A 25,924-nucleotide genomic window follows, 5' to 3' on the forward strand; every position below is an offset into this window, starting at 1 on the left:
TCACGAACAAGGTTTTCAGACCTCATCTCAGCAGATTTGTGTTGGTAATCTTTAATGATATCCTGGTTTATAGCAAGTCATAGGAGAAGCACTGACTTGAGGGTTCTAGAAGTGTTACAGGAGCACTAGTTGAAGGCCTATCTGAAGAAATGTTATTTTTCCCATGCTAACTTGGAGTACATAAGGCATATCATCTCTATAGAGTGGGTGGCAGCAGATCAGGACAAGATTGAAAATATGTTGAGGGGGCAAGTACCAAAGAATCTCAAGGAGTTAAGGGGATTCCTAGGACTAACATGATACTACAGAAGGTTCGTGAAGGGGTACAACACAATCGCATTAGGCAACTGAAGAAGGATGGTTTTTATGGGGGGAAGATGCCACAATAGCTTTTGAGAGCTTGAAGAAAGCCATGACAATTGTACTGACCTTGGCCCTACCAGACCTTACTCAAATTTTCATAATAGAGACAGATGCCTCAGGATATGAATTGGGAGAAGTACTCATGTAGAACCATCGACCCATCACCTACTTCACCCAGGTCTTGACAGCCAGAGCCAGACTGAAATCAGTTTATGAGAGGGAGTTGATGGCGATTGTGTTAGCTATCCAAAAGTGGTGGCCCTACTTGTTGGGTCGACATTTCATCGTCAGGACAGACTATAGGAGTATGAAGTACTTGTTGGAGCAGAGGATGGTGACTGAGGAGCACCAGAGATGATTGTCCAAGTTGCTAGAGTATGATTTTGAAATCTAGATGTATAAGGGAGTTACAGGCAATGACAATGTCGATATCAATGATGTTGGATTGAGAGGCCATAAAGGAGAAGAGTGCATGAGATGAGTTGGGAAAGATCATGTCTAATTTGTTGAAAGAGGAGAATAGCCACCCAAGGTATTCTCTAGATGGTGAGAGGCTTCTGTACCAAGGGAGATTCGTGATGTCTAGGACATCATTCCATATTCCACACCTGCTCCAGGAGTTACATGGGAGCTTTGTTGGGTGCTATTCAGGAGTGCAAAAGACGTATAAGAGACTCGCCTAAGAGTTGTATTTGAAGGGGATGCACAAGGATGACAAGGAAATGGTAGCCAGATGTAAAACCTGTCAGAGAAACAAGTACAAGCCATATCTCCAACTAAGAACAAGACTTTTCTGAAGCTTTATTAATCAGATTCATAGAGTTAAACTTCAGACTTTTTTGATCCGAACATTATTTGGATGGCTGGATGATTAAATAGATGGCATCATTTTTTTGGTCCTAATGTTGAGTTTCCAAAAGTATTCGATGTTCCCACATTAATAAAGTGATTTAAATATATTTTTTTAAATAGTACCTATATTTTTAATTTGGACATGAATTGGATCATAAAAAAAAAAAATTGAGCTCCTTCTAAGGTCTAGAACACCACAAAACGCTGAGCATTACAATCAAGAACATAAATGCTTTAACAGCCCACAAGCTAAATTCTAGCCAAATGCGTACATATCTACGCCTCAAGCAAAAGGAATATCATGGCTGTGTCGTTCAGAATGTTTAACAAGAGCAAAACAAAGTTTTATAGCTGAAATCTGACATACCTCTGATGTTAATCACACCGTTTGCACAGAGTTCTTTTCTGCAAGAGAGGAAACCTGGATTTATATGGCCTGCCAATTTCATTGTCACTTTCTTCACTATCTGAAACAATTATCATCCTTATATCCACTGGGTTTTCCTCCACTTCCTCGCAGTTTTCTTTCGGCATTTTCTCATCAACATCTTTAGTACTTCCAGTAGCAATGGATGGCACTTGATTAGGTGCAATGTTCTCTATGTTTTCACTGCTAATCTTTCTAAATGGTGTTGCTGATTTCAGAGATAACTTACCACTCGTTACCTTGAGCTTCTTCCTATTTCCCTCAGTCTCATCAACTGGTTTATCTGAGAGTATCTTCGCAGTTGAAACTTCCAGCTGACGATTCATGGAAAGAGGTAAAGGTTGTTGAGCATCCTGCAGTTGCCGAAGATCAGTCATCTTGGATCAAAATGCTGTCGGGAAAGCTAAAAGTACATTTAAGCACTAATTATATGGTTAAATATAAGAATTATGACTTTCTTACTGCTTCTTAAAGCGGCTTTATAGTACAAAATTTTTAAAAGCTGCTTTAAGAAGCATAAAGAAAGTCGTCCCAAACGAAGCATACATCATATGAAACTGTTTCTTACCATATGCAGATTTGGGAACGTGCTGCCATGAATATCCTTTGCTGCAGTTAGAGGATTAGCAAATCTCTTAGTCCAGTCTCGTGCTTTCTCATCAAAAACTTTTCTATTGTATTTGAACTCCCTACTCTGCAAACACAAACAAGAAACATCAATGAAGAAATGAATTTCTTGTAAATCACTTCCTATATTAATTGCTAGCATCCAGCTTACAACTTCAGCCATTAATCCATCGTCGGGGTTGGGCTCACTCAGTAACAAGCCAATGCTCATCATTACTGTAGAAATGTTCAATGATGGTTGCCATGCCCCCTGCATTTTCATGGTTTAAAATAATTAAATATATATGCAATTTCACATGCACAAATAACCCTAAATGCTCTTAATAACAAACAAGGAACCTACTATGAGGCTTAGTTGGGAATTCAAACCTATCCTTAAATTTTAAAAAATAAAAAATAAAAAACCTGCTATGAGGCTTACCTTTGGAGGTAAATTGAGAATATCAAGACAGATCCTTCCTCCATTGTCAATGTTAGGATGGTAGATAGGGGTAACAAAAGTTACATTAGGTGGCTGAAAAGGATACCTGTGTTTTTCAGCATGGTGAAGATGGTGATCACCGTCTAAAAATATTGAGCGAGAAGACCAGAAAGTTAATAACCTCTCAGGAATTTGAATCTTAAGAGAAAAAAGTCCTTCGCAGTAAACCGTTCCTTCTGGTCCTCTTAATCCTATAAATCATCATTTAATGAAGTTAAGTTGTATTGCATAATTGGATGCAACAACAAAGAGTAATGCTAGTCTCTAAAAAAATTTATTCGAAAAATTATTTGGCTTATTCCATAGGTGAACTGATCAAATTCGAAAGTGTCATTCACTTTTGCTTAAGAATTTTTATTATTGCACATAATTAGGCAGGAGTTGGTAGGATCAATTTGGTTTCAAACTAGATTACCGTTGGCGAACCAAATCAAATATTAGAATTACAAATAAAAACTAAATCATTAAAATATGAAACCAAATCGAACCAAATCTAATGATTTTGACCAAAAAAAAACAACGTTCATATGATTTTTAACTATTCTTAAAACAATATAATACAAGTAGTTATAAATTCTTTACTAACGAATATATATTTAAAAACTATCGAGAGAAGCATCAATAATAGACAAAGTTGACACAAATGATAAATGAAAGGTAATTATTTTATATTTTCTAATGAACTATAACTAATTTGCTTTTCTTTTGAGAAAAACTCAAATCTAAACCAAATCATATGTAACATGTTTAGATAAAATCTTAAATTCCGAACTAACTAAACATAGCCGAATCAATTGATTGTTCCAGTTTAATTTAGTCAGTTTTTTGTAGATCCCTATAATCAAGTGCTTACAAGGCATGAGTTTTTGTTTAGATTTTTTGGGGGACTGGCATTTTTAGCAATAAAATAGCATAAACTATCATGAGAATTGACTTGTAAAAATATCGGAATGCAATATAAGAGAAAGACAAAGAAAATGAAACTTACGGGCTTCAATGCTTGACAAAGACGATAAAGAAGTGTTCCTATCGGAAAGAAGGGGAAAGGAAACGCCTGGAGGGGGGTCGACTACAAGCTGCTTAATCTCCTTTTGCATCCTCAGGTTAAACCGGGCAGCTTGAGCCATTTATCAAGAACTACATAACAATACTTCTATAAATCAAGATACTCTGATTATTTTAACAATAATAATTAATTTAATAGTATTCTCCAGACAATTAAAGTGTATAACATGAACATCCTGTTCAGGTAAACCCATATTTATTAACGAAATAAATCCAGAACAAGTTCGTAAATCTGTGAAGAATTGCCGCTCCAGTGTTGTTCATGCTTTGGGTTTTGTAAATGCTCCAACTCCTTTTAACTTGCGAAGAATGTAAAAGGGTGGGAAATTGGAAAATATATATTATTGAGAATTGAAACAGCACAGTTCGGACAGACCATGCAAGTGATTGATAATGACTGCAGTTGCATAAATGAAGAATAAAAAGAATTCTAATTTTTTTCCAAAGTTCAATTGATAAGGATACCTTACAGGACAAATTACCAAGGTGCATCATACATGCACATGAAACCCAAATCGCTCACGTACGTGGTGATTGAAGTTTTAGGCCTCGTTTGTGATGTAGGACTACAATGTTAAAAGTAATTTGATAAGAGCATGCACGACTTGTTGATTAGAATAATAATGATTAAAATTATTAGCAAATAAAAACGACGAAATAAAACGTAAGAGCGGTCACTTCCGTTTAAGCTAAGTTGCACAGTAAGAGCTTTGAATTATCAGAATGACAAAGAAAATCAACGACATGCAAATATAATAGCTTTCAACGAAAATCCCTAATCTAATAATAAGATTAGAAACAAATGAAGTACACTTAAATCCTACGTTTACTAAGCTCGGCAGAGTTAGACGAACACGATCTTCATGAATTAAATCAAATCATAAGAGAAAGGTTTAGACTAAGGAAATACAATAGGAGGAAGATTGGAAGACCTTCATCAAGGCTCGGATGTAATCCTCCACTGTACGGTACCAAGTTGTTCTTCAATAGCCTCGACCAGGGTGTCCAGGATGCGCTCTACATACTCTTCTATGGTGTGGTCGATGCGCGGGTTGACGTCGAAAAAGGTCGAGTACAGGATGCAAACAAATACTTGCTTGTCGTACGAGAGGCCGTAATCAAGATTTGGATCGGCCATTCATGAATGCTAGATGACGGTCGTCTCCGAAAATCACTAGCAACCTTTGAAAATCCATTAGAGAGAAAGAAGTTTCTCTTGAACTTGAGGTGGATATGAGGATGTTGTGGCCGGCCAAGTGAGGAAAGGGAAAGATTTGACTTGGTTAGATTTGGGATGAAAGGAAAGATTTCCAAACGCTAATCTAATTAATCCCTATGTTTGGGAGTAATTAAATGAGGGGAAGAGAGGGTGTGGGCGGCGGCATGAGAGAGGTGAGGGTGAGGGATTTATTTCCAAATTCTAATGTTAGGATTTGGAAAGAATTTAAGAGAGGTGGGCTTTGAGAATTTTGGCCAAGAGAGGTGGGAGGGATTTGAATTATTTCCAAAGTGGAGAGAGAAGTTTTAGGAAACAATTCCTAATCTCATTCATGATGGGGCCGGCGGCTATAGAGAGGGAATTAGGGGAAAATAAGCAAGGGTTATTACTTTCCTAAAGGGGATTCTCAAATTTGGACATAAGCTTTAATTCCAATCTAATTCAAATTAAATTTGAATTTGATTTTAGAAACTTTCCTAAAATAGGATTCTATTTTAGGAAACGTTTCAAAATTCAAATTTGACCTGAGTAATTGAAATTATAAAACTTCCAAAAGAGGAAATCTAAGATAGGAAAGTAATGATGCAAGGGACTAAAATTTGGAGGCAAGAGGGCAAGGGGAGGCTGGCGGCAAGATGGAGAGGGGAAGGGCTTTGATAGGCCGTGGGGTGTTGGTGAAGCATGGAGGGCAAGGGAAAGGGGTCTTGGTGAAGGTTGAGGTTTTGGCGTAAGCGTGGCCGGTTGGGATGATGAATGGAAAAAGATAGATAATAAAATCACGAACCCGACTCGTCAAGGTTGGTGGGTGATGCGCAATTCTCTCTCTCCTAGGGATCTCACTCCAATCTCTCAAGCTCTCAAGAGAACTCAAACAAAGAGAAGAAAAAATTGTAATCAATCATTCATTAGTTAGAAAAGAAGAACAATAGGGCTATAAATAGCCTCTTACAAATACTCACAAAATAAAAGGATGACAATGCCCCTAGGGCTTACATACGACCCCCTTAATAAAAGGGTACAACGAGAAACTAATAAAGCAAATAAAATATGATGTTATAAATAAGAAAATACATAAAACAACTCAGAAATACAATGACTCAATCGTGGCCATAGATTGACGGCCACGTCTCTTATAGACTTTCCACGATCTGATGTCCCCATCATTCTTCCGGGGTGGGAGAAAGCTCGACTCCGTCGAGTAAGCATCTCTGGTGCTCTCGTAGATCTCTGTTGCAGCTCCTCGCGATCCAACCATGTATCCTCTGACTCGGGCTTTCCTTTCCACTTGATCAAGTACCTCCTGCAGCTCCTCGCGATCAACCATCTCCACAATGTGAGTATTTGTTGTTAATGACGGAAGACGTGTTGTAGATGCAACAATGACAATCGGCGACAAACAATGGATGTTACAATGTCCCTGCAATCAACCATCATTCAACGTCAAGCAAATATATTAACCCTATGCAAGTAAAGGCAATCAATTTCTGACGAATGCTAACACCTACAAGTTGTCGTAGAATATCCTTCATATGCATAACCTGCTATCTATAAGCGAACATAGAAACATGTGATGAATACAAACATCCACGGCCTGTTGCAGGAAACCTGTTATATATTCAACATGTCGTCTGCAAGTAAAGATGGGAGATATGCAGCGAATGCAAACACCTACGAGCGATTGTCAAAGACCCGTTGTATATGTATTATGCTACCTGTGAGAGGATGCGAAAGATTTACATTCAAAGCAACTCGCCTGCATATCACAACAGGATAGCATAAACAAGAAGATTACAGCAAACCCAATGCATTGCTCGCAGACAGAGGCATCAAGCTTGTGATGAATGCAAACATATGCAAGTAACCGCGGGAGGCTTGTTAATGCACGACAGTCTATACATGTATAAAGCAACGAGTAGACGACACATGACGTGATGCCACGTCACCGAATCTACAACACTCGTACAAGCAGACAAAAGATGTCTACAGGATCCTAGATAGAGCAATGTGCACACCCAAATGCTGATTATTGACGGAGCTGATTAGCACTAAATGTTTCAAAATTCCCTCACATATATACAACCACATGTATACACATAGATATAAAAGTGCACATACAGACACATCAGTATACAAATAAAATATAAATATATGTGCAAGTAAGCAAATATAGCACAAAAAATGTATATGCAAGTATATACCCGCATAGACCCCACCGAGCATGTTACGGGCATACACGTGATGTCTGAGAATGCTACATTGGTCAAATGATAAACTCAAATTCAAGCCTGATCCTCCTATGCTAGTAGATAGGAGTCAACATGGCTCGAACTATCAAACAAATATATGGTCATGACGTCGACTAGGATATTTATTTTAGTAAGCTTATATTAGGCCTTCAAGGATTATAAAAATTGAAAATTCACCAACAAAGGCATAAAGCCTACGAAAAACCCGATTCTCTATCGGCAAGTAGACAGAGTCGACAAGGTTCAATTCACAAATGCAACTGCCCACAAATACCCTGATGATGGCAGTGTTGAACGTGGATCTCAACTAGAGTGGTTAATTCTAAATGTTCAAAATACCACCCAAATGCTCATAAAAGTCTAAAATCCAAATATTTAAAATTGAATGAATCATCAAAATACTTAAAGGAAAACACATCCACCCTTCGAAATAACTTGTCGAGGTGGACAAATTGAAATATCACTTCAGCTCACAAGAGCTTATGTCTGGTCGATAATATCACTAAGATCATTCTCAAACAGTCTCTTGTCAACAAAGACGTGGCACGTGTCATCTAACCGACGGTTTTGTCGCCAAATGGCACTGCATGTAAATGATTATGATCGGGGGTCTCTGAATTGGGTGGTTTGCCACCAAATGGCTTGACTAAATTACGGTCATGGCTAGAGCCCGTATGCTCCTCAACGACACTAAATCCTTGAGATATGAATCAATATGATATGATCAATAGGGCAGAAAGCCCTTTGTTAGCTAAGGTGGATTCAAATTTTCCGTCTTAGACAAATATTCATCCTAGGTCTACAAGATACCCTTAGACGAAGCAACTCATGGTTGCCGACAAGGATCCTTCTGTAAGGTTGGGTCGACTACCTCCTATGACTAAGTAGACCATGGACCATGATGGCTCGGGACGATGGAACAATGGGATCTTGATCGGGTTCATCATCCATTCTCCCACCCTCCACTTTAAGTGAAATTTCAAATTTTAAATATTAAACTTCCAAATACCAAACCCATGTTGTTGTTATATGCCAAATACACGTATCTGATTGACAACTAGCCTTAATTGAAAGTTCTCTCTCATTATCAGGAGGGATAATTAACTATAGGGGTTAAAATCAATTTTTCCCCAAAAATCCGCGGCTTTCTCTCTCCTCAAAGAAAAATCATATATTTATAAATTTTCTCTCTCTTCAAAATGAGCTGATTTCAGCTTTAAAAGACTCAGATCGGCCTGGCCGATCGCCAGATCGTCCCGGGACGATCAGACCAAATTGGATCGTCCTGGACGGTTCCCAAAACTAGTTTCAGGCCGATATTTTGAACAATGCCAATCGTCCTGGCCGAAGCCTCGATCGGCCTGGACGATGCTTATAGAAAATCACCTGGAGCAAATCTGAGCAAATTCTGGAACAGATTCTCAACTGATCGTCCCAGGACGATCCCAGATCGTCCTGGACGATCCTGGAGCAGATTTTGATATTACAAGTCGGCTCTGTTTTTCTATCAAGGATAGATTCAGTTGTCAAACTGGCAAGATTATATGTGATGAAAATTATGGTGTATGTTTCTTCTTGTTAGAAGTGGGTTAAAGAGAAAGGCTTAGGGACCCAAAATACATAGAAATTCTAAATTAACCATCACAGCAATAAATGAAATTTCAGTTTTAAAAGTAGAATTTAAAACTAAGAAATTGTTCGTTTTAATTTCTGAATTAAAACTAAGCAACGTTCATTTTAAATGCTAAATAAAAATTGAAAAAGATCAAATAATTAGGAATAATTTAGACCATTAATGATAGTTATTTTAACAAGAACAACATTTCATCTAAAAATTGATTGCTAATAAAAAACAACCCATGTAAGACTCACGAAATAAGAATTGTCCATCACCTTTGAAGCAACTTCTTAAGCTTTACGGAAAAGCTCACTCATAGTGAATCTTATCACAAAATTATTGAATTCAATTTAATAGATAATACCTTGCTCACCTTCAACCATCATTACGGGGTTGATATATACTTCCCGGCCTTGATAGGAGAACATAAGAAAGTGACTAATTTGATCTGGGCCTCTTGACTAGCAAATGACATAAGGAGCAACAACCTCCTTACCTGGCTCATTAGGTTTTAATTTTACCTCCATTAGAGGAAACTAAGGGTCAAGAATATTTTATATATGCTCTATCTTTTATAACAGTTTTTTTCCCCCTTTTTGTAATATTTCAATATCAACGAATAAAAAACTTAGTATGGAATTTCCCAGTCTCAAAAGTGGAAGCACACTTCTACTCGGATATGACACTGTAATAACAAATATTAAGGAGCTGGATGACAGAATAAGAAAGCTTTACAAGGTCTCTCCAAGTTTATTATTTATAAATATGCCATGATGTTGATCTATACAAAATGATCACATCAACAAGAATCAGACAACGATGACCTAACAACGCACCAAGAAGGATTATTTAATTCATTTGGTATATCAAGAATTATTCCAAACGAAGCAAAAGAATCCAAAAACTAATTGTCAATAAAAATCCAATCTGGAGAATGGTTCAACTAGTCTTGCCAAATAACATGAGTCGAATTTAGAGTTAATTAGTTGACTAACAAGAATCACTACGCGAGAGCATCTAAGACATGTTGAACTCATCGACGAGATTAAGTTATCGAAAGCCAATCAATAGGGAATACTCGACGAAGACTAAGTAAACTTGTCAAAAAGGGCCCAATTGCCCAAGCTACAAGGTAACTTGCCCAAGTGCTCAACTCCAAGGCTAACTAGGCAAAGTCGCCCTAGTTGTTCGGTACGACTTTGCCGTAACAAAACCAATCTTACTGAAGTTTTCTAGCAACTTCAAATACATGTGTTCCTTAATTGAAAATCACTATGTATTCAATGTACTCACAACTACAAGCAAGGTAAGCTTATTTTATAACAAGCATTTATTAAAACATATTATATAATTTTACTTGTGTAGACTTCCTTATAGCACTGTGCATTGAAGCAAGCTTATCAATAGCGGTTCAAATGGTGAGCCAAGGTGACCCTCCAATCATTGCTATAGCCTTCAACTTTTAGGCAATACAATGAAATTCTAAAGATTCTCTCTGCATCATTCTCTTTCTATCTCCTATTTTCTATTGTCCATTTACATTCCTGTTAGTAGAGTTTTGGTGTTTCCCAACAAACTTTGGATTTAACAATCATAAACTATTATTAATACTAATAACAAGCTATTAACATATCAGGGCACATCTAAACAACTTATTTTCAATTAAATGGCATCTATAAACCCATTAGTTAAGCAAACATACTCTTTTGCATCTAAGCACTAAATTAAAATGGGCTTTAATTATGCAGTAAGGCTAATATGAATAAAAGAAAAATCTGCAATTAATTTGGATGCGATCCCTTTGGCAAGAAAGAGTAATAAGGAATGCCCTGGAACGGGAAATCCCTAACTCCGTCAAGCCCTGTCGCTGGACCAGTCACGCCTGACGGATTGACGGTCTCCTAAATTGGCTTGAAAGAGATGGGAAGAGAAAAAGGAGAAGGGGGAGAAGAGGGTGTAGGATTCGCACCTTTTTTAACTAGGTCGATCCACAATCGCGTCGGCAACCTAAAAGACGACCGTCGTTTCCGACACTCCCGCTCGGGATTCTAATGCCGAAACAGCGTTCGCGATCCCGCTCAGCTCTTCCTTCTGCCGAATTTTGCCCGGGAAAAAAAATTTGCGTCCTAATTAAAACAAAAATTTACAAACATACCACAAAACTTTACTTATTAAATTTTATATTTATTTATATAATTGAATTCAATTTTGTTCAATTTTTGCTATATATTAATAAATAGTTGTGTCATTATTATAATTTTTAAATATAATAAATATTTATTGCGTCATCGGGTTCGATCCCGTTTCGAAAAATTCTAATTTTTGTACTGAAAAAAGCAATAAGAAACTAACCCAAACGAAACCTAATACTGCTTTTTAAAACAACTTTCTAATACAAATATTTCAAATTCAAAAAAATTTTGTACTAAAAAATTAATTTAAAAAACAATAAAAAAACTATCCCACATGAAGCCTAAATCAGTGAAATCCGCTATGACACAGATTGTTGAAAAGCCTGTTCTATTCAGCCTGTTACTAACTAAAGATTTATTGAATTGAAAGTGTCGTATAAGTAAAAAAAAAAAATCCCAACATTTTTTGGTTCACAATAAGCCCACAGTCATTGATTCAAGCCTCATTTTTCACCCCTTCATTTCCTTTCACTTGGACATCAAGCACTACAGTAACGAAAAGTGAAAACTTGAAGCAAGCAATCACTTGGTGGGAAATCAATCATTCAAAATATCAACCACTCAAAGTAGACAATAAGAGACCAGGGTTAGAGAAATCTCCCTTTTGCTGAATATGCACTCTCGTTGCATGTTATAAGAAATCAAAACGAATTACAATATACAAAAAAAAAGGTTAAATAAACGTATAGCTAAAAAACCGCAAAAATCCCAAAAGGGGCATTACAAAACTGTAACCGGAACTGTGAATAAGTAATTCCGGACACAAACCCTTATTGTAATTTCCAAAAAGATTATAAACGTCCCCTATAATCCATTTCCTATACATGACAAGTAGCAATTACAATCTGGAGGTGAATATTTCTAATAACCCCTCATCCACCAACCAATTTATATACAGCCGAGAACCCTGTCTGAGGCCAATCCAAGCATTCCACAGAAGCTGAGCCAGACGAGGAGCCTGATTTAGAACTGGAAAACGGCAGAGACTCAAAAACTCGAAACTGAACCTGTTTATACATTGTTAACAACTGTATCAATAAATCAACCAATAAAAATGGAGTGATTGAAGGGACACCATGGTATTAAGAGTTTTCTTCATGAAAGATGATGAAAGCGAATACTAATAACACAACTTCAGTTACTTATATATTAACAAAACTCACTTCATCAAACCCTAAATTAAAATTGATCACTTTCATCTCAACTTGAACTTGGCTTAAGTTAAACTTGAAGTCTTCAAATTTTCAGTGTAGGACAGCTCACTAGAACTCAGCTCAATATCATCACTAGTATTACACCAACATTGACTCAAATTAGGGTTATAGAGGGCAGAAAGAATGTAAAGCGAAAATTAAAGGATAACAGTTGTCTCTTCGACTTTGGTTTCATTTGGGACAGCTTTCTTACTATTTTTAAAAGCAACTTTCTAGTAAAAAATATTTTGAATTATACTTTTTGTGTGCTAAAAAATTGCTTTAGAAAGTAGTAAGAAAATTGTCTCAAACGAAGCATTAGTATGACAACATTAATATTGTCTAAAAACACTGTAAACTTGACGGTCTTCGAAGAACCTCGTGACCTTAACAATTTAGGAACACATTTGGAAGGAATAATCCATTAGACAGAAAATTTAGAGGAACAAAGCTGTGAGTTTCAAAAATCATGGATCAAGTTGCAAAGTTAGGAAACAAGTGGAAGTAAATAATGTCATCCCTGTTTTAATAATTTAAAAGTTTAAACTAGTGAGCAGGCCACCTATTGCATAGATATCTATGATCATTATGAAAAACTAATACATTTATATTAGCACAAGCATAAGAAAAATCATGAAAGAAAATGCGCCTAGTTTTTTAAAAGCTCCAAAAAAACATCAGAGGCTGGAAATACTAATTCATGCACAAATTTCGCTGTATGCAATAAAGATTTTTCCAAAACAAAAGAAAGATTAATTAAGAAATTTAACAGAGAATTAGAAGAATCATACCATTCTGTCAGTTCATGGAACCTCTGACCTGCTCTCTGGCCTCAAGTCCCCGAAAACCCAAGCGATTTGAACCGTACAGAAGGCTCAAACCCAAGGGTTGCAAAGGCCAGCCTCTAGTAAGCCTTTAAATTTGAACGACATCCCTAAATTGCCTCCAGGATTATTGCTGATTTACTAAAGACTGACAGAACAAATGGCGCTTCTTCTCCAGGCTGAATAGTTGTTGGTACTATTGTGTATCCCTTCGGATAGGGATCCAAGACTAATTCACAGGATATTTCTCTGGAGTTTACATAATCTGTTCCTCCCACTGATTCATGCAAATAAATGTTAAATGCAGCACGACGACCATGTGTCTTCAGTATTCTCATGCCAATGTAAAACATCAAGCAATCATGGCTAGACTGATAATTCTTGAAACCAGAGGCCTTCTTGGAGAAACTAACACCCTAGTCAATAATGCGGCAAAAGAAAGTAATCAAGATGTTTAGTGCATCTATAAGAATACTAATGCAGTTACAGAATCAGGATAATAGGAAAAACCTGAGTTAAAGTAATAAACACATGAATCGGGTTGGTTGCCTCCGGACCAGTGGCTTTTAATCTAAATTGTGGATTCTGATGCCAGGAGTCATAATCCTGGCAGCCACCAGCACTGTAGCCGCGCCATTGCCCAGGGACAGAGTATCGCATTTCGGGTGGATAAACACGGCAAACATATATAGAACGAAAGTGAATCTGAAAATCCTGCCATGACATCCAAAATATCCCATCCTTTGCCTGATATTTAAGGATTATTAAGTAAGCAACACAAAATAAACAGTTAAATCATCTACATTCTGCTTGAACAAGAAATAGACCTAAAAAAGGAAGCTCTCTAAAGGTTGAACTCCATAAAAAGTACCTGTGGAACATGCTTCAGCTTGTGCTTCATACGGTCAGTCCACTCAGGTGATGAATCAGACCATGGACCATTCCAATCAACTTCATTGGCCCATGGATTCCGAATTTGAACGAGTTTGTGACCATCGACCTCCCTCACCTTAATCATAATTGAACCCAAGTTAAATTATTATCAAAGAAGCACATCAACAATAAATGGATCAACAAAAGTAAAAGATGGCACAATATACTTGCAACACTGAGTAAGCATGGCCTTGTACAATTCCACTGGAGGAAACATGCACATCCGATCCAGAAGGACTCCCAGCACCAAGTAGAAAACCCTCCCCTTTAAAGTACAATAGCTGAGACCACAATCTTCCACTTGCCAGATCAATCTGTGCTTGTGGACTCCTCATGTCTATCTCTTCACCTGCACCTCCTGTGAGGTCTACAAGTGCATCTTGAACTAGCCCACCTTCAAGAGCCTCGTAAGACCCATGGAGTTTGGCATAAGCCTTCTCCAAAATAGAAACCCAAAGCTCATTACGCTTCTTACTAGTAGCAAAGGCTGGTTTTCCGGGAGCTTCACATGGAATCCAATCATCAACAACAACAGGGACCCATTCACCCTAAAAAAATAAACCGCTTATTTAAAATGATCAAAGAAAATGTGCGTCATTAAATTTATTAACATTAACATTATCAGCTTGGATAAATTCTATATCAAAATCCATAGGAATTTCAAATCTTCCAATAATTAGAAGTTAAAAACAACCCTACAATGACACCTACAATTGGAAGTTAAAAATAATCACTACGGAAACACTCAATAAAATTTTCTTAGAAGCAGTTGAATCTTCACCTTATAATCGGAAGGAAGAGGATAATGCAATCAGAACAACTACTTATTGGAAGAATTTTTTTCAGAGGACAGATAAAAAGAAACTACTTTTCGAAACTTTAAAAAGTAAATATGTTTCTGGCTAAGCATGAGGCTGGTCGGACTGAGCTATTATAACTAAAAGAATTGCATAGCAAACTTTAGTCAGGGAAATCTTTCAATGATAATTTATCAGGTAAAAGAAGAGTTGAGAGAGAACTAAAACATTAAAGAGGGTAATATGTAGAAGATATAACACAACATTCTATGCCATAGAAATTTTCAAATAGAAATTGAAAAATACAAGTAATAGAATTATGACTAAATTTTAAAACTTGGTGGAACCACAGTAGACATTTTGGGATTACTTCAGAGTTGTGAAATTTTTCAGTAATCCATCCGGCTCAAATACGTTTCAGAATATTCAAAAAGGTTACAATGTTTTCAGCAAGGTAACTAGACAATAAATTAACGGGCAACCAAGTAGACTTGCCCAGCATAATCTTTTGTGTGCATTGAAGTTCGAAATTGCATGAGCATGAAAATGAAGGAGCAAGGAACAGTATAAATTGAAGATAAATTAAAAGATAAGATTATTGACAATAAATTTAAATAATTTCGTCATGTAAAATGAAATGTAAACAATATACTAATTGAATGAGTAGATAAAGTTAGAATCACAGGATTCTGAAGAAAAAGAGGAAGATCCAAAGATAAAATGAATAGAAATTGCTCACAATGACTTGTGAGGAATAAGTTTTAACATCTCAGATGACAGTCAATAAGAATGAATGAAAAATGTTGATTCATAAAGCCAACCCTAAATTGTTGGGATAAGGCTAATGATGATGATGGTAAAGCTAGTATAAGCCCACCTAGCTAGATGTTACTATTAATAAATATACTAAACAAATTAACACCTAGAAACAAATAAAGTTCTTCTGTAAATATACTTAGACTATAGATTGCAGACATAAGAAACATATTAAAAAACAAAAATTAGCTTAAAGCCTAGCGAACAAACAGATTGTAGTTTGGCCTCACACACAATGACCAGATTTATTAGTAACAAATGCGTGCAGTCAACTATCTAATCCTTTATCCAATGGTGAAGATAAAATAACTCTTCATATCTTCCTTCAATATGGTCCAAAAATTTATGTCAGACACAATAAAAGGAGTTCAGAAATTTGCAGCATAGATTTTAGTGGGAGGACCATTAAGATATCTAGCACTGCTGTTGAAAATATAAAAAGAAAAGGGAGCAAGGAAGAAGCAAGTACGGTTTCACCCTTTAATAATTGCAAAATGAAATGAATATGATGGACCTGTTAGAGCACCTTCAAAACCAACAAAGCTGGCAAATACCTACAAGATCTAAATACAATTTACCTTCTAACAAGTAAAAGGAAATGATGTAATATGATGTAGATCCAGGATTTGATTTTAGAAATTTAACAAAAGATTATTCAAGTAAGATAATTGCAAATTTAATCTTGTTCTCAATTCTAGCTTTTAGGAAATCTTAGTTGTTAACTACGATTAGGTAAGCACTTACACCTAAATTAGCAAGACCAAGAAAAATAACAACTTAAAGAAACGTAAAGCAAATGAAGAGACCAACTAGAATCCCAAGGTTAACAAAGCGATTGTCTCACCTTGAGGCCGCTCTCGTTTACCTACGCCTAGGCTTGTTGGGAGAAGAAGAACCACACGATGGATGAGATCACTCCTAGGGTGAGGGTGCCGTAGATCCGTAGGGAGGAAGAGGTCGGCGCGGGTCGTGGAGGTGGTGGAAGGCGGCGGCCTTCAACGATCCAACTGTACTCTGAAAAATGATCGTCGATGGTCTCTATTAGAGTGGGTACGATCCGGGCTAAATACTCCTCGACGGTGTCGTCGAAGTCGAATCCGACGTCAAAGAAAGGAGAGCGGAGGATGTCTACTCGCCCGCGGTCGTCGTATTCAAACCCGAAGTTCCATTCGGGAACGTCCATGCATCCTTGGAGGAGTGGGAAGGTGGTCGCCGCGAGTACGTCTCCAAGGAGGAGAGGAGGGGCGGCGGGTAGGAGCAATGGGAGGAGGCCGGCGGATGTATGGGGGTGGAGGAGGGAGGAGTGCAGTAATTGACTCCAAAAATTGAAAGAAAATTCAGGTTTAGAGAATTTTAGGAGGGAAGGGTTAGGGATTTGAAATTCCAATTAATGTAATCAATGCATTAATTGAAAATTTCAATTATGGAGAGATTATAGGGAGAAAACTGAAATTATTTTCAGTTTTAAGAGAAGTGGAGGGAAAGTTTTAATCCTAATTTGAATTTCAAATAGGATTAAAGAGGGTTAATTGAGCATTAATGGGATTTCCCCATAGGGGGCCGGCGGCATGCTTGAGGAGGGAGAGAAAATTATGGAGAGGGAGAGGAGGTTTCCAAATTGAGAATTGGATTTGAAAATTTCTGAAATAAAATCCAAATAAAATCTAAAGTTCAAATTTGAATTTTATTTCAAAACTTTCCTAAAATAGATCTCCCAAATTTGGAAAGAAATTGGAACTTGAAAAGCAAATTTCAAGGAGGGGGGAAAGGAGATGGTGGCGTGGAGGTGGTGGAGGGGGAGGGGATCGTCGGCACGGTGGTGGGTGGCGGTGGAAGCTTGGCCGGCGGTGGGGAAAGGCCTAAGGGCCGGCGGCAAGAGCAAGGGGTGGGGGGAATTTTGTAGAACTTTCTTGTGGGGAGGAAAATGAGAAGAGCAATCAAAAGAAAAGAAAATTAGAGAACTCACTAAGAGATCTCATTGGAAGCACTCACCAAGAGAACTCCATGCACTCACAAAGAGAACAAAATGTGGAAATTTTCATTCATTCAATAATAATCCAATACAATGATACAAGCCTTTATATATAGGCTTACAGAAAAATAACAGCATAAAGTCACAAATGTCCTTGGGCTACAATAAGTGAAACATCCCTCATAGGAGTACAAACGGAAACATGAAATAACTAATAAAAGAAAAGAACTAAAGCATCATAGATAAAGGCTCTGAATCAGGGCCGTCAATCGTCGTCCCCGGCGATGGTACACATGTCGAAATCTGATGCCCTCATCAGGAAAGTTTCCAAATTATCATTATGACTTCTATCCTAAGTCCAATACGTTAGAGATATAGGTTCAACCTGAGAGCAAACTAAATAATGATGTCCAAAAACTAGTGACAGTGGAATAATTATCACGGCAAATGCAAGGTGGTCTAATAATAAAGATGCTTCTGATGCGGTGAACATTAAAAGAACTTTCAGATACAAAATCCAAGAAAGCTGCAACAACGAGTCTTCCAATTATAATGGTATCCTCTTAGAACAAAAGTATAGCAGTAAATGTTCTTTTATCAACAACAATTTTATCCACAACAATGTATAAGATTTAGCTAATCACAAAAAGAACACGAACAATGACTGTTATGATTGCGATCTCCTAGATTTTACCAAGTGCTTACATCATTCTCCAATATATACATCAGTACAAAGTAAAAATAAAAATACAAGTGAATCAATCATCTCGTTAGCATCCTTGAAGCCATCCAGCACCCTGACCTCCAGATCAAGTCAGCACCAAGGCAAGTTCAGGCTAAAGGCATATCATCAAGGCTAGACAAAGCTTTATACCTTGACACAGGTAGGAAGATTGACGGTAAAGGCAGGACACAATAAATGATAATCTCTTGGTGGCACAATGTCCTCATTACTCCAAAAAGAGTCAAATATTTCAATTCAAACTTAAGAACAAACTTCACAACTTATTTACCTTGGTTCCAACAGGAATATTTAATTCGATGCATCTAAATAGTACAAATTTATACATACTTGTCTATGTGCTAATTTTCATTAAAAAAATAACAAAAATAGGAGAAAGAATCACAAAAGGCAATTTAGTACAACCGATCTAAACATCTTAAGCTCAATCCCTGGGTAGTGTATTCAAAAAGAAACTTCAGGTGTACCTGAATACAAAAACGAATGGTATAAATCCCTTCATCATTGTAATCCTGTGTGATTATAACTTCAGATATTCGAGAAACATCAGTAAGAACTGCAACAGCACTAAGAAACCAGCAGTCACCTAATCGACCCTGCTAACATGCACAAATTTAGTAACTTTTAAATTGACAAGTGCATGAGTATTATCATCGAACATACTGCAGAGGAAAACAAAACGGCATCAGAAAGGCTGAGTCCTACCTGACAAACATCAGAAGAATTCACAGTGCCAGAAAATAAGCAAGGATTTGAACCTATCGAACTCTCCTTCACTATATCAGTTGGTCGCCTCCACTCACTAACAACCTGGTAGGTGCAACATTAATAAGAAACAGGATATGAAACTAAGACAAAAGCACCAAATTGTTAACCATACCTGAAGCTTGATAGGAGGATTTCCAGGATCTATATATAAAGATCTGTCATTAGGTGGAAACTCTTGATCAATAAAATTTGCATCCCCACGAGCAATTAAAGCTTCTTTAACAGCCATTTCAACAGACAACATGCGTTGGTTAATTTCTTCATTAGTTTCATAATGCGCTTTTCTTAATTTTCTATTAAGATATTCCATGTCAATTACTACTCCTTCACGTTCTGGCTTTCTTTTCCTCCCACTGGAATATTGCCCATCCCAATCAACATCTTCTCTATCATACAGCTCTACATCAGCTTCATCACTCTCCCATTCATTAACCTACAGCAAAGATGCAATGTATGAGCAATCATCATCAGAACTGCATACCAGAAGTAACCACAAGATTAAATAGAAGCTGATTCAGAAAGATTTGCAGTGCACCAGACTTGTTATAAAATGAAAAAGCTCCCCAAGAAGAGAGTGCAAAGAGTTCCTAACAGAGCATAGTTAAAATCATGCACTGATGTATATATCTCTACTTGAGAAATAATCTAACAGTGTTTCATCTCCTGGATATCAACCTTAAACAATAGAATCATAAAATATTAAAATAGAAAGATAACATAACAACAGTATGGAAGATAAAAAAACTTGGAAAATATAAACCTCGATCAATTCTTTTACCAACCAGTTCAAGATATCCTAATTCAGTAGAAAATCCATCCCAATATGAATTGTAGGATCAATTATAAATTGAACAAACCACCATGTTCCTTATTGTGAGATGTGGCATTCAATGGCATGGACATAAGACATAGGGATGAAAATAGCAGAGACATGAAAATGCAAACCCAATTGATGCTGCAAGTTATGTGTATGCATGAACATCCATTTACCTGCCCACACTTGTGTTAATGTATCCATATGTGTATGTGCATATGTGTGTGTGTGCACACTCGTGAGAGAGAAAAAGATGAAAGATTATAGGGTATTGAAGGGTCCTATCTCTATTCAACTATCTTTAATAATTCATTTAAGCATATATGTTTGAGACAAGACCAAGCACAAAACAAATTCCTCTGTGTTTCAATTTTTCATTTATTGATATGCTCGTCAACTATGGGAGAGAACAAAATTGCAGTTTCTTAAGCTCACAAAGGGAATTTAACAGGAAGGAATATATCAAAGAAAAGAACAATTAAAATCACACAATGAATTTTGTACCCGTGATGGAGAGCCACCAAAATGCCAGCCATCTTCAGGCAAGTCAATCAAATCATACCCAGCAGGGCATGTTGCTGCATGAAGTGTACCAATCTCATCTTCAGATAGGCACCTCCCCCAAAGAAAGGCATCCATTATTTGCATCTTGGATTCCACACTTTCACTATCTGATCTTCCGAAAGCATCCAAATCTGTCGGTGGTCGGGCACCAACCCAAATGTCTGTTCCTTGTTCCCATATACCACCACTCCCATGCAGAGGCAGCCCGCTCTGATACCCATCAAATCCGCCATCAAGGTAAGATGTTGCTTCTCCAATATCAGCATCTACAGTCACCGTTACAACATGCCACCTGTGACGTAAATTATTGATTTTTATAACATTGCAAATCTAGAAAGGCTGAAATATCATACTTAGGGACAAAACTGAAAAAATAATTGTACAGAAAGATCATTTTTTCTATCACACACCTCCCATCTGCAATGCTAGCAGCCCCAATGCTCCACTCTTTAGCAACAGTTGTCAACCTATCACCTTTAGTAACCAATCTCAACCCAACTTGACCAGCCTCGATGCCTTGTTCAGAACCAGCTACAAGGATTTCCCAGCAAATATTCTTCTGAAATTCTGTGCCTAATAAACAAACTGGGCCAGAATCTGGTTGAATCAGGACAGAAATAGAGAAGCTAATCTTCTGACTTCGACAAAGACTAGGATCAACCAATCCACAATGTTTACCAACAGCCCGGGGTTCATCATCAAGAATGCATATTGTTCCTGGAATGCCAGTCTGCAAGCCAAAAAAATGAAGAATATTAAACTGAATTTCCAACAAATGCTCAATCATAGAGTTACAAAGTAATTTGAAAAATTGATATTATGGCCCGCAGGTTACAAGTTGAGATTGATTTTCAGTATCACAGTTGAATTCTTCCAGTAAAAATAAAGACCATTTCACACTCTTCTTGAAATGTTAGAACATGGAATGCCGAGGAGAACTACCAACCATAATCAAGAATGTATATTCAACATCATTGCAGACCATAGAGAATTCCAGAACATAGAGAGAAGCCCAAAAACAGCCTTTATGCAAGAAGCATACATTGGAAAACTTAAAAAATTAAATTAGAAGAAAGAATGACTAAACTTGTTTGTACCTGTTGTGCTCGTCGAGATAGCTGATCCATGCGAATGCGTTGAGCAATATTAGCAACACGTTCCCGGGCAAATGAGTCGTCCAATAAAGAGTCGCCACCTACAGCTCGCACAGCTGCGGCCATAGCTGCAGCATCACGGCTTCCAACATTAGGCATTGAAGAAATAAGAGAGGTTTCAATTTCCTTCCATTTCCTTTCTTCTTTTTCAAGGAGTGCCTTTCTTCTTTCTTTTCCTTTCCCCTCTTCTTCCCGTCTTTGCATCAAGATTTCCTCTTCCATTTCCTTTTCCCTTATATAACTATACAAGAGACAGGTAAAATAATATTATTTTGTGGGGAAATTTTACATTAAAAATAAAAGCAGAAAGTGACCAACCTTTCTTGAATTAGTTCAAACTGCCTGTGTTCTTCAGGCAGCCACTGCTTGATCTTCTTGGCACTCAAGTCTGAGAAACCAATACTATCCAAGAAAAGTCTAAGACGGACCTCATCCTGTAGAAATGGCATGAAACAATTATAGAATCCTATAAAAAAAAAGAGTGCATAAAATTTGAGATATTCATAATCAAAAGTTCAAGGTCACCTGCACACGTTCAGCTTTAGCAGTCAACCCAAGCAAAAGAAGTAAATAGCCACCAAATTTGTCCCACATGTACACCCATTCAGTATCAATAGCCTCTTCTAATGCCAGAATACGGGCATGAGCACACATAGTTCTCCTGTAGTCTACATCAATAGGAGACCCGTGACAATAAATCAAGCCAGATTTCAATCTATGAATGAATGAACCGGCAGTGGTTTCTTCATTTCTCAAGCGATCCCTCAGTTTTGTTACATCAGCCCTAGGTAGCATAAAATTCCCAGCCCTGTCCCGTGTAATGGTGGGGTCCCCAATTAAAAGAGCAGCAGAACTAGTAGATCTTTGTGGGGCTGAGTAAGTCCCAGATAGAGCGTTCCTAGTCTATTCACCCAAAAAGCTAAATAAAATTAGAATTAGGTTTATGCATAACCATTATAAACATTAAAACTGTGCCAGACATTATACAATGGCTACAATGCCAAAAAAAAAACAAATTCTTGAATTTAATCTTACGATCCACTAAAAGAAAGTTGGATTAAAAAAATAAAACCTGGATTCACAACACAATTTTTTAAAGCTATTTTGATGAATTCTTAAGATTCACTAATTAAACAAGAAAAAACATAAATCATCATACGTTAGACATCTTGCTACATCAAAAAAAATAAAACCACAATATTAATAGCTTTCTTGGTTCAATTGCTCCAAATGTCAATATCATTCCACTATCAGATAAAAATGCAAAATAATTGGACAAATCTCACACAAACAAAAAAAGAAATTGTATTCCCATAAGTCAAGTGGAACACCAAATAGATCTAGAAAAAATGAAAGCTTCAAATGATCACTTGATGTTTCATAAGGTGCAAACTTCATTGCACCAAGAGGTTCAAGACAACCGTCATGGTATACCAATCTGACAATTCACATTGAACAATAAAAAAAAACAATTTGTTATCTAATCAAAGGATGGAGGAACAAAATTTTAGTAGCTTGTCCAGTATTTTCTTCAAGTATAAAGCATCCTCTGATATAAATCACCCACTGAACAATTAACCAACCATGAATTCTTCTATAGTCTAATGTAAACCCCAGAAATAGTTCACGGATCAAACAGAGCCCTCATTAGAAAAGGTCCGTTTTTTCCTATGTAAATCCATATGGCCAACTAAATAAGAGAACCGCAAATAAAGAATTACAACAAAACTAAACAAGTATTCCTGTAAAACTTGATTTTAAGCTAAGTCGCCAATTAAAGTTCCATTGCTCCTGCTTGAAGCGCAGCAAACACAATTGCACTGAACTAAACTAAGTTATATAATCTCTTAGTCCTAATGGGCTCAAACAGTAGAAAAAAAAAAACAAATAACAAAAAATTCAAACAAATAGAATGTGGTTGCCATCATAATGAGCCAATTAGGACATGACTTGATTCAAGCTAAGAAAATAGACAGCCACAGTGAAAATGTTTGATTAACAGCCACAACAAAAAAAGAAATAATACAACAAAAAGATCAAGCATATTTATCCAACTCTATGGGATCGGCTACCTGAATCATTTTTCTCCCTTGTGTCCTATTAAAAGTCAAATTTTCATTTAAATCTAATAAAAAATGATATTTCTAATATTTTCTAACCAAGCCTTTTAAGGTCTACCACAAACTCTCTTAACATAGGCCAAATCAAATACATCTACTCTTCTAGCCGGGTCATCAGAAGCCGATGTTTTATGTGACCAACCCTGGAATCTAGTTTGATCTGGAATTACCTGTACCCGTTGCTTTGTTCTTGAAAATGTTGATTATGACTATGCCGAATGAAACCAAAATCTCATGTTCGGTTTTGTGGTTGTATCTAGGTACTTAAATCATGTGTTCGCTTCGCTGCTTCTTTCTCATAAGTCGTAAGTAGAATAACTGGACAGAACAGAAAGAAGAAAATACTGAGATTAGGATAGGAATAATTCCATTTTTCTTCTACTTGCTAAAGGCAACGTCTGGCGGAGCTCAACCGAGTAAGAGGTCCGTGATGGCCTTTTTCTTGATTTTGACGGACATTCATCTGAAAAGCTCTCCTGGGCCTAGGCCTAGTCTTTACGCACACGCACCCAAGGCGCTAGACACAACAACCTATTTCTTATTGAACCTATCGCCTTCATTCTTCAGTCTCATGAAAATAGATGAAGAAGTGTAGATTGAGAGTCACCTTCTCTTTCTCTTCTTTTCCGGATGGTCGAGTCAATAAGGTATGCATTCAATACACCTCTTCTAGCGCCTTCGCTTAGAAAGCCTTAAACATCTAAGGCAACTCTCGCTAATCTTATTTGCCACTGGAGCTACTCAAACCTTTTCAAATATATGTTCATTTCGCATTCTATCTCTAAGAGTAAAGCCACTCATCTGTCTGAGCATCCTCATCTCTACAACATTTAACTTAATTGTATGTTTCTCTTTTAATGGCAAACATTCTATGTCATTACACATTGCAGGTCTCACGATCATCTTATAGAATTTTCCCTTAAGTTTAAGAGTACTTTTCTATCACACAACAAGCTCGATGCATTCCTTCACTTCAACCATCCAACTTGAATTCTACTAATAAAGTAATAATCTCCCCATCTATTTCACCATCACTCAGGACAATAGACCTGAGATATCTAAAATGTGTACTCTTACTAATAACTTGATCACCCAAAGTTACAATCCCCCCATTAGATCTATTACTATTAAAATTACACTCAATATATTCGATTTTAGATCTACTCAAATGAAAACCTTTAGACTCTAAGGTTGACCACCATAATTCAAGTTTACCTTCAACTCCCTCTCTAGTCTTATCAACAAGAAAAATATCATCAGCAAAAATCATACACGGGTACATTCTCCAGCAACTGTCTAATAAGAACATCCACGACTAAAGCAAAAAGATATGGGCTTAAATTTGATCCTTGATGTAATCCAACTGAAATAGGAAAACACTTGATCCAAACACCTTGTGTTTGAACACAAGAGCTAAAACATACATATCTTTAATGACTTGAGTATAAGCATTATTAAGCCCTTTATTTTATAAAATTCTCCATAGCACTTCTCTTGAATCTTTATCATAAGCTTTTTCAAAATAAATAAATATCATATGTATATCCTTCTTATTCTCCCTATACTTCTCCATCAAATCTCTCTATAAATATATAGCTTCCTTAGTAAATTGATTTGAGACAATAAAATCACATTGTAACCTATATTCCATAACTCTCTCTCAAAGTTTTAAAATACGACAAATTAACTTAATTCATCTATAATTCGCAAACTCTTGTGCATCACCTTCATTCTTAAAAAAAAATGAATCAACAAACTCCACTCATCTGGCATCATTTTAGTCTTCAAAAAAATATTAAAAAGTTACGTAAGCAAAGAAATTTCTTCATCTCCTAAGCATTCCACGCCTATATTAGAATATCATCAAGTCCAACAGTTTTCCCAAACTTCATTTTCTTTGATGTCTCTCTAACTTAAATTATATTAATACATCGATAAAAACAAAAATCTCTTTTCATTTAGGGTGCTAATATCACTAAAGTCAATCGTATTAATCTTCATTAAAAAACTTATCAAAATATCACATCCACTTTGGTTGAATATCCTCTTCTGATAATGGCACATTTTTATCAACATCCTTAATGCACTTCACTTGAACTAAATCCTTCTCATATCTCTTTATTTGACTAATTTATAC

General features: G+C 36.7%; 2 protein-coding genes across 6 annotated transcripts in view; both read right to left on the minus strand.

Moving 5' to 3' along the window:
* Nucleotides 1-1,490: 1,490 nt before the first annotated feature.
* Nucleotides 1,491-11,008, minus strand: LOC110111482 (probable ubiquitin-conjugating enzyme E2 37). Of its 4 annotated transcripts, XM_028695249.1 has the most exons (9): nt 10,868-11,008; nt 4,281-4,381; nt 3,739-3,887; nt 2,872-2,941; nt 2,691-2,796; nt 2,421-2,519; nt 2,211-2,336; nt 1,872-1,995; nt 1,491-1,771 (listed from the first exon to the last, which is right to left on the minus strand). In XM_028695249.1, exons 3-9 carry the CDS (start codon nt 3,875-3,877, stop codon nt 1,701-1,703), a joined length of 735 nt encoding a protein of 244 aa, XP_028551082.1. In that variant the 5' UTR covers nt 3,878-3,887; nt 4,281-4,381; nt 10,868-11,008; the 3' UTR covers nt 1,491-1,700. The 4 variants fall into 4 exon arrangements, with proteins under 4 accessions (XP_028551082.1, XP_028551080.1, XP_020699045.1 ...); XM_028695247.1 differs by having other exon boundaries at nt 1,491-1,995; nt 4,286-4,381; XM_020843386.2 differs by having other exon boundaries at nt 1,491-1,995.
* Nucleotides 11,009-11,677: 669 nt separating this feature from the next.
* Nucleotides 11,678-25,924, minus strand: part of LOC110111479 (calpain-type cysteine protease ADL1) — a 50,515-nt gene continuing 36,268 nt past the window's right edge. For both annotated transcript variants that reach the window (XM_020843382.2, XM_028695250.1), the window contains 13 exons: nt 22,193-22,570; nt 21,986-22,101; nt 21,611-21,908; nt 20,924-21,243; nt 20,454-20,805; nt 19,248-19,568; nt 19,073-19,177; nt 18,835-18,963; nt 14,208-14,588; nt 13,979-14,116; nt 13,618-13,854; nt 13,075-13,523; nt 11,678-12,097 (listed from right to left, as the gene is read on the minus strand). In XM_020843382.2, the coding sequence (XP_020699041.1) occupies nt 13,218-13,523; nt 13,618-13,854; nt 13,979-14,116; nt 14,208-14,588; nt 18,835-18,963; nt 19,073-19,177; nt 19,248-19,568; nt 20,454-20,805; nt 20,924-21,243; nt 21,611-21,908; nt 21,986-22,101; nt 22,193-22,570 (3,081 nt within the window). In that variant the 3' untranslated portion in view covers nt 11,678-12,097; nt 13,075-13,217. The remainder of the gene's footprint in view (nt 12,098-13,074; nt 13,524-13,617; nt 13,855-13,978; nt 14,117-14,207; nt 14,589-18,834; nt 18,964-19,072; nt 19,178-19,247; nt 19,569-20,453; nt 20,806-20,923; nt 21,244-21,610; nt 21,909-21,985; nt 22,102-22,192; nt 22,571-25,924) is intronic.

Source organism: Dendrobium catenatum, unplaced genomic scaffold (assembly GCF_001605985.2).
Source record: "Dendrobium catenatum unplaced genomic scaffold, ASM160598v2 fragScaff_scaffold_621, whole genome shotgun sequence".
In the NCBI taxonomy this organism is placed as follows: domain Eukaryota; kingdom Viridiplantae; phylum Streptophyta; class Magnoliopsida; order Asparagales; family Orchidaceae; genus Dendrobium; species Dendrobium catenatum.

What these genes read in the sequence shown, in the direction of transcription:
- LOC110111482 (XM_020843385.2), bottom strand. Translation starts at nt 3,877, where the DNA reads ATGGCTCAAGCTGCCCGGTTTAACCTGAGGATGCAAAAGGAGATTAAG. An exon ending in AAGATTCAAATTCCTGAGAG is followed by an intron (nt 2,797 to 2,871) that starts GTTATTAACTTT and finishes TGAAAAACACAG; the next exon opens with GTATCCTTTTCAGCCACCTA. An exon ending in TTCTCAATTTACCTCCAAAG is followed by an intron (nt 2,520 to 2,690) that starts GTAAGCCTCATA and finishes ATGAAAATGCAG; the next exon opens with GGGGCATGGCAACCATCATT.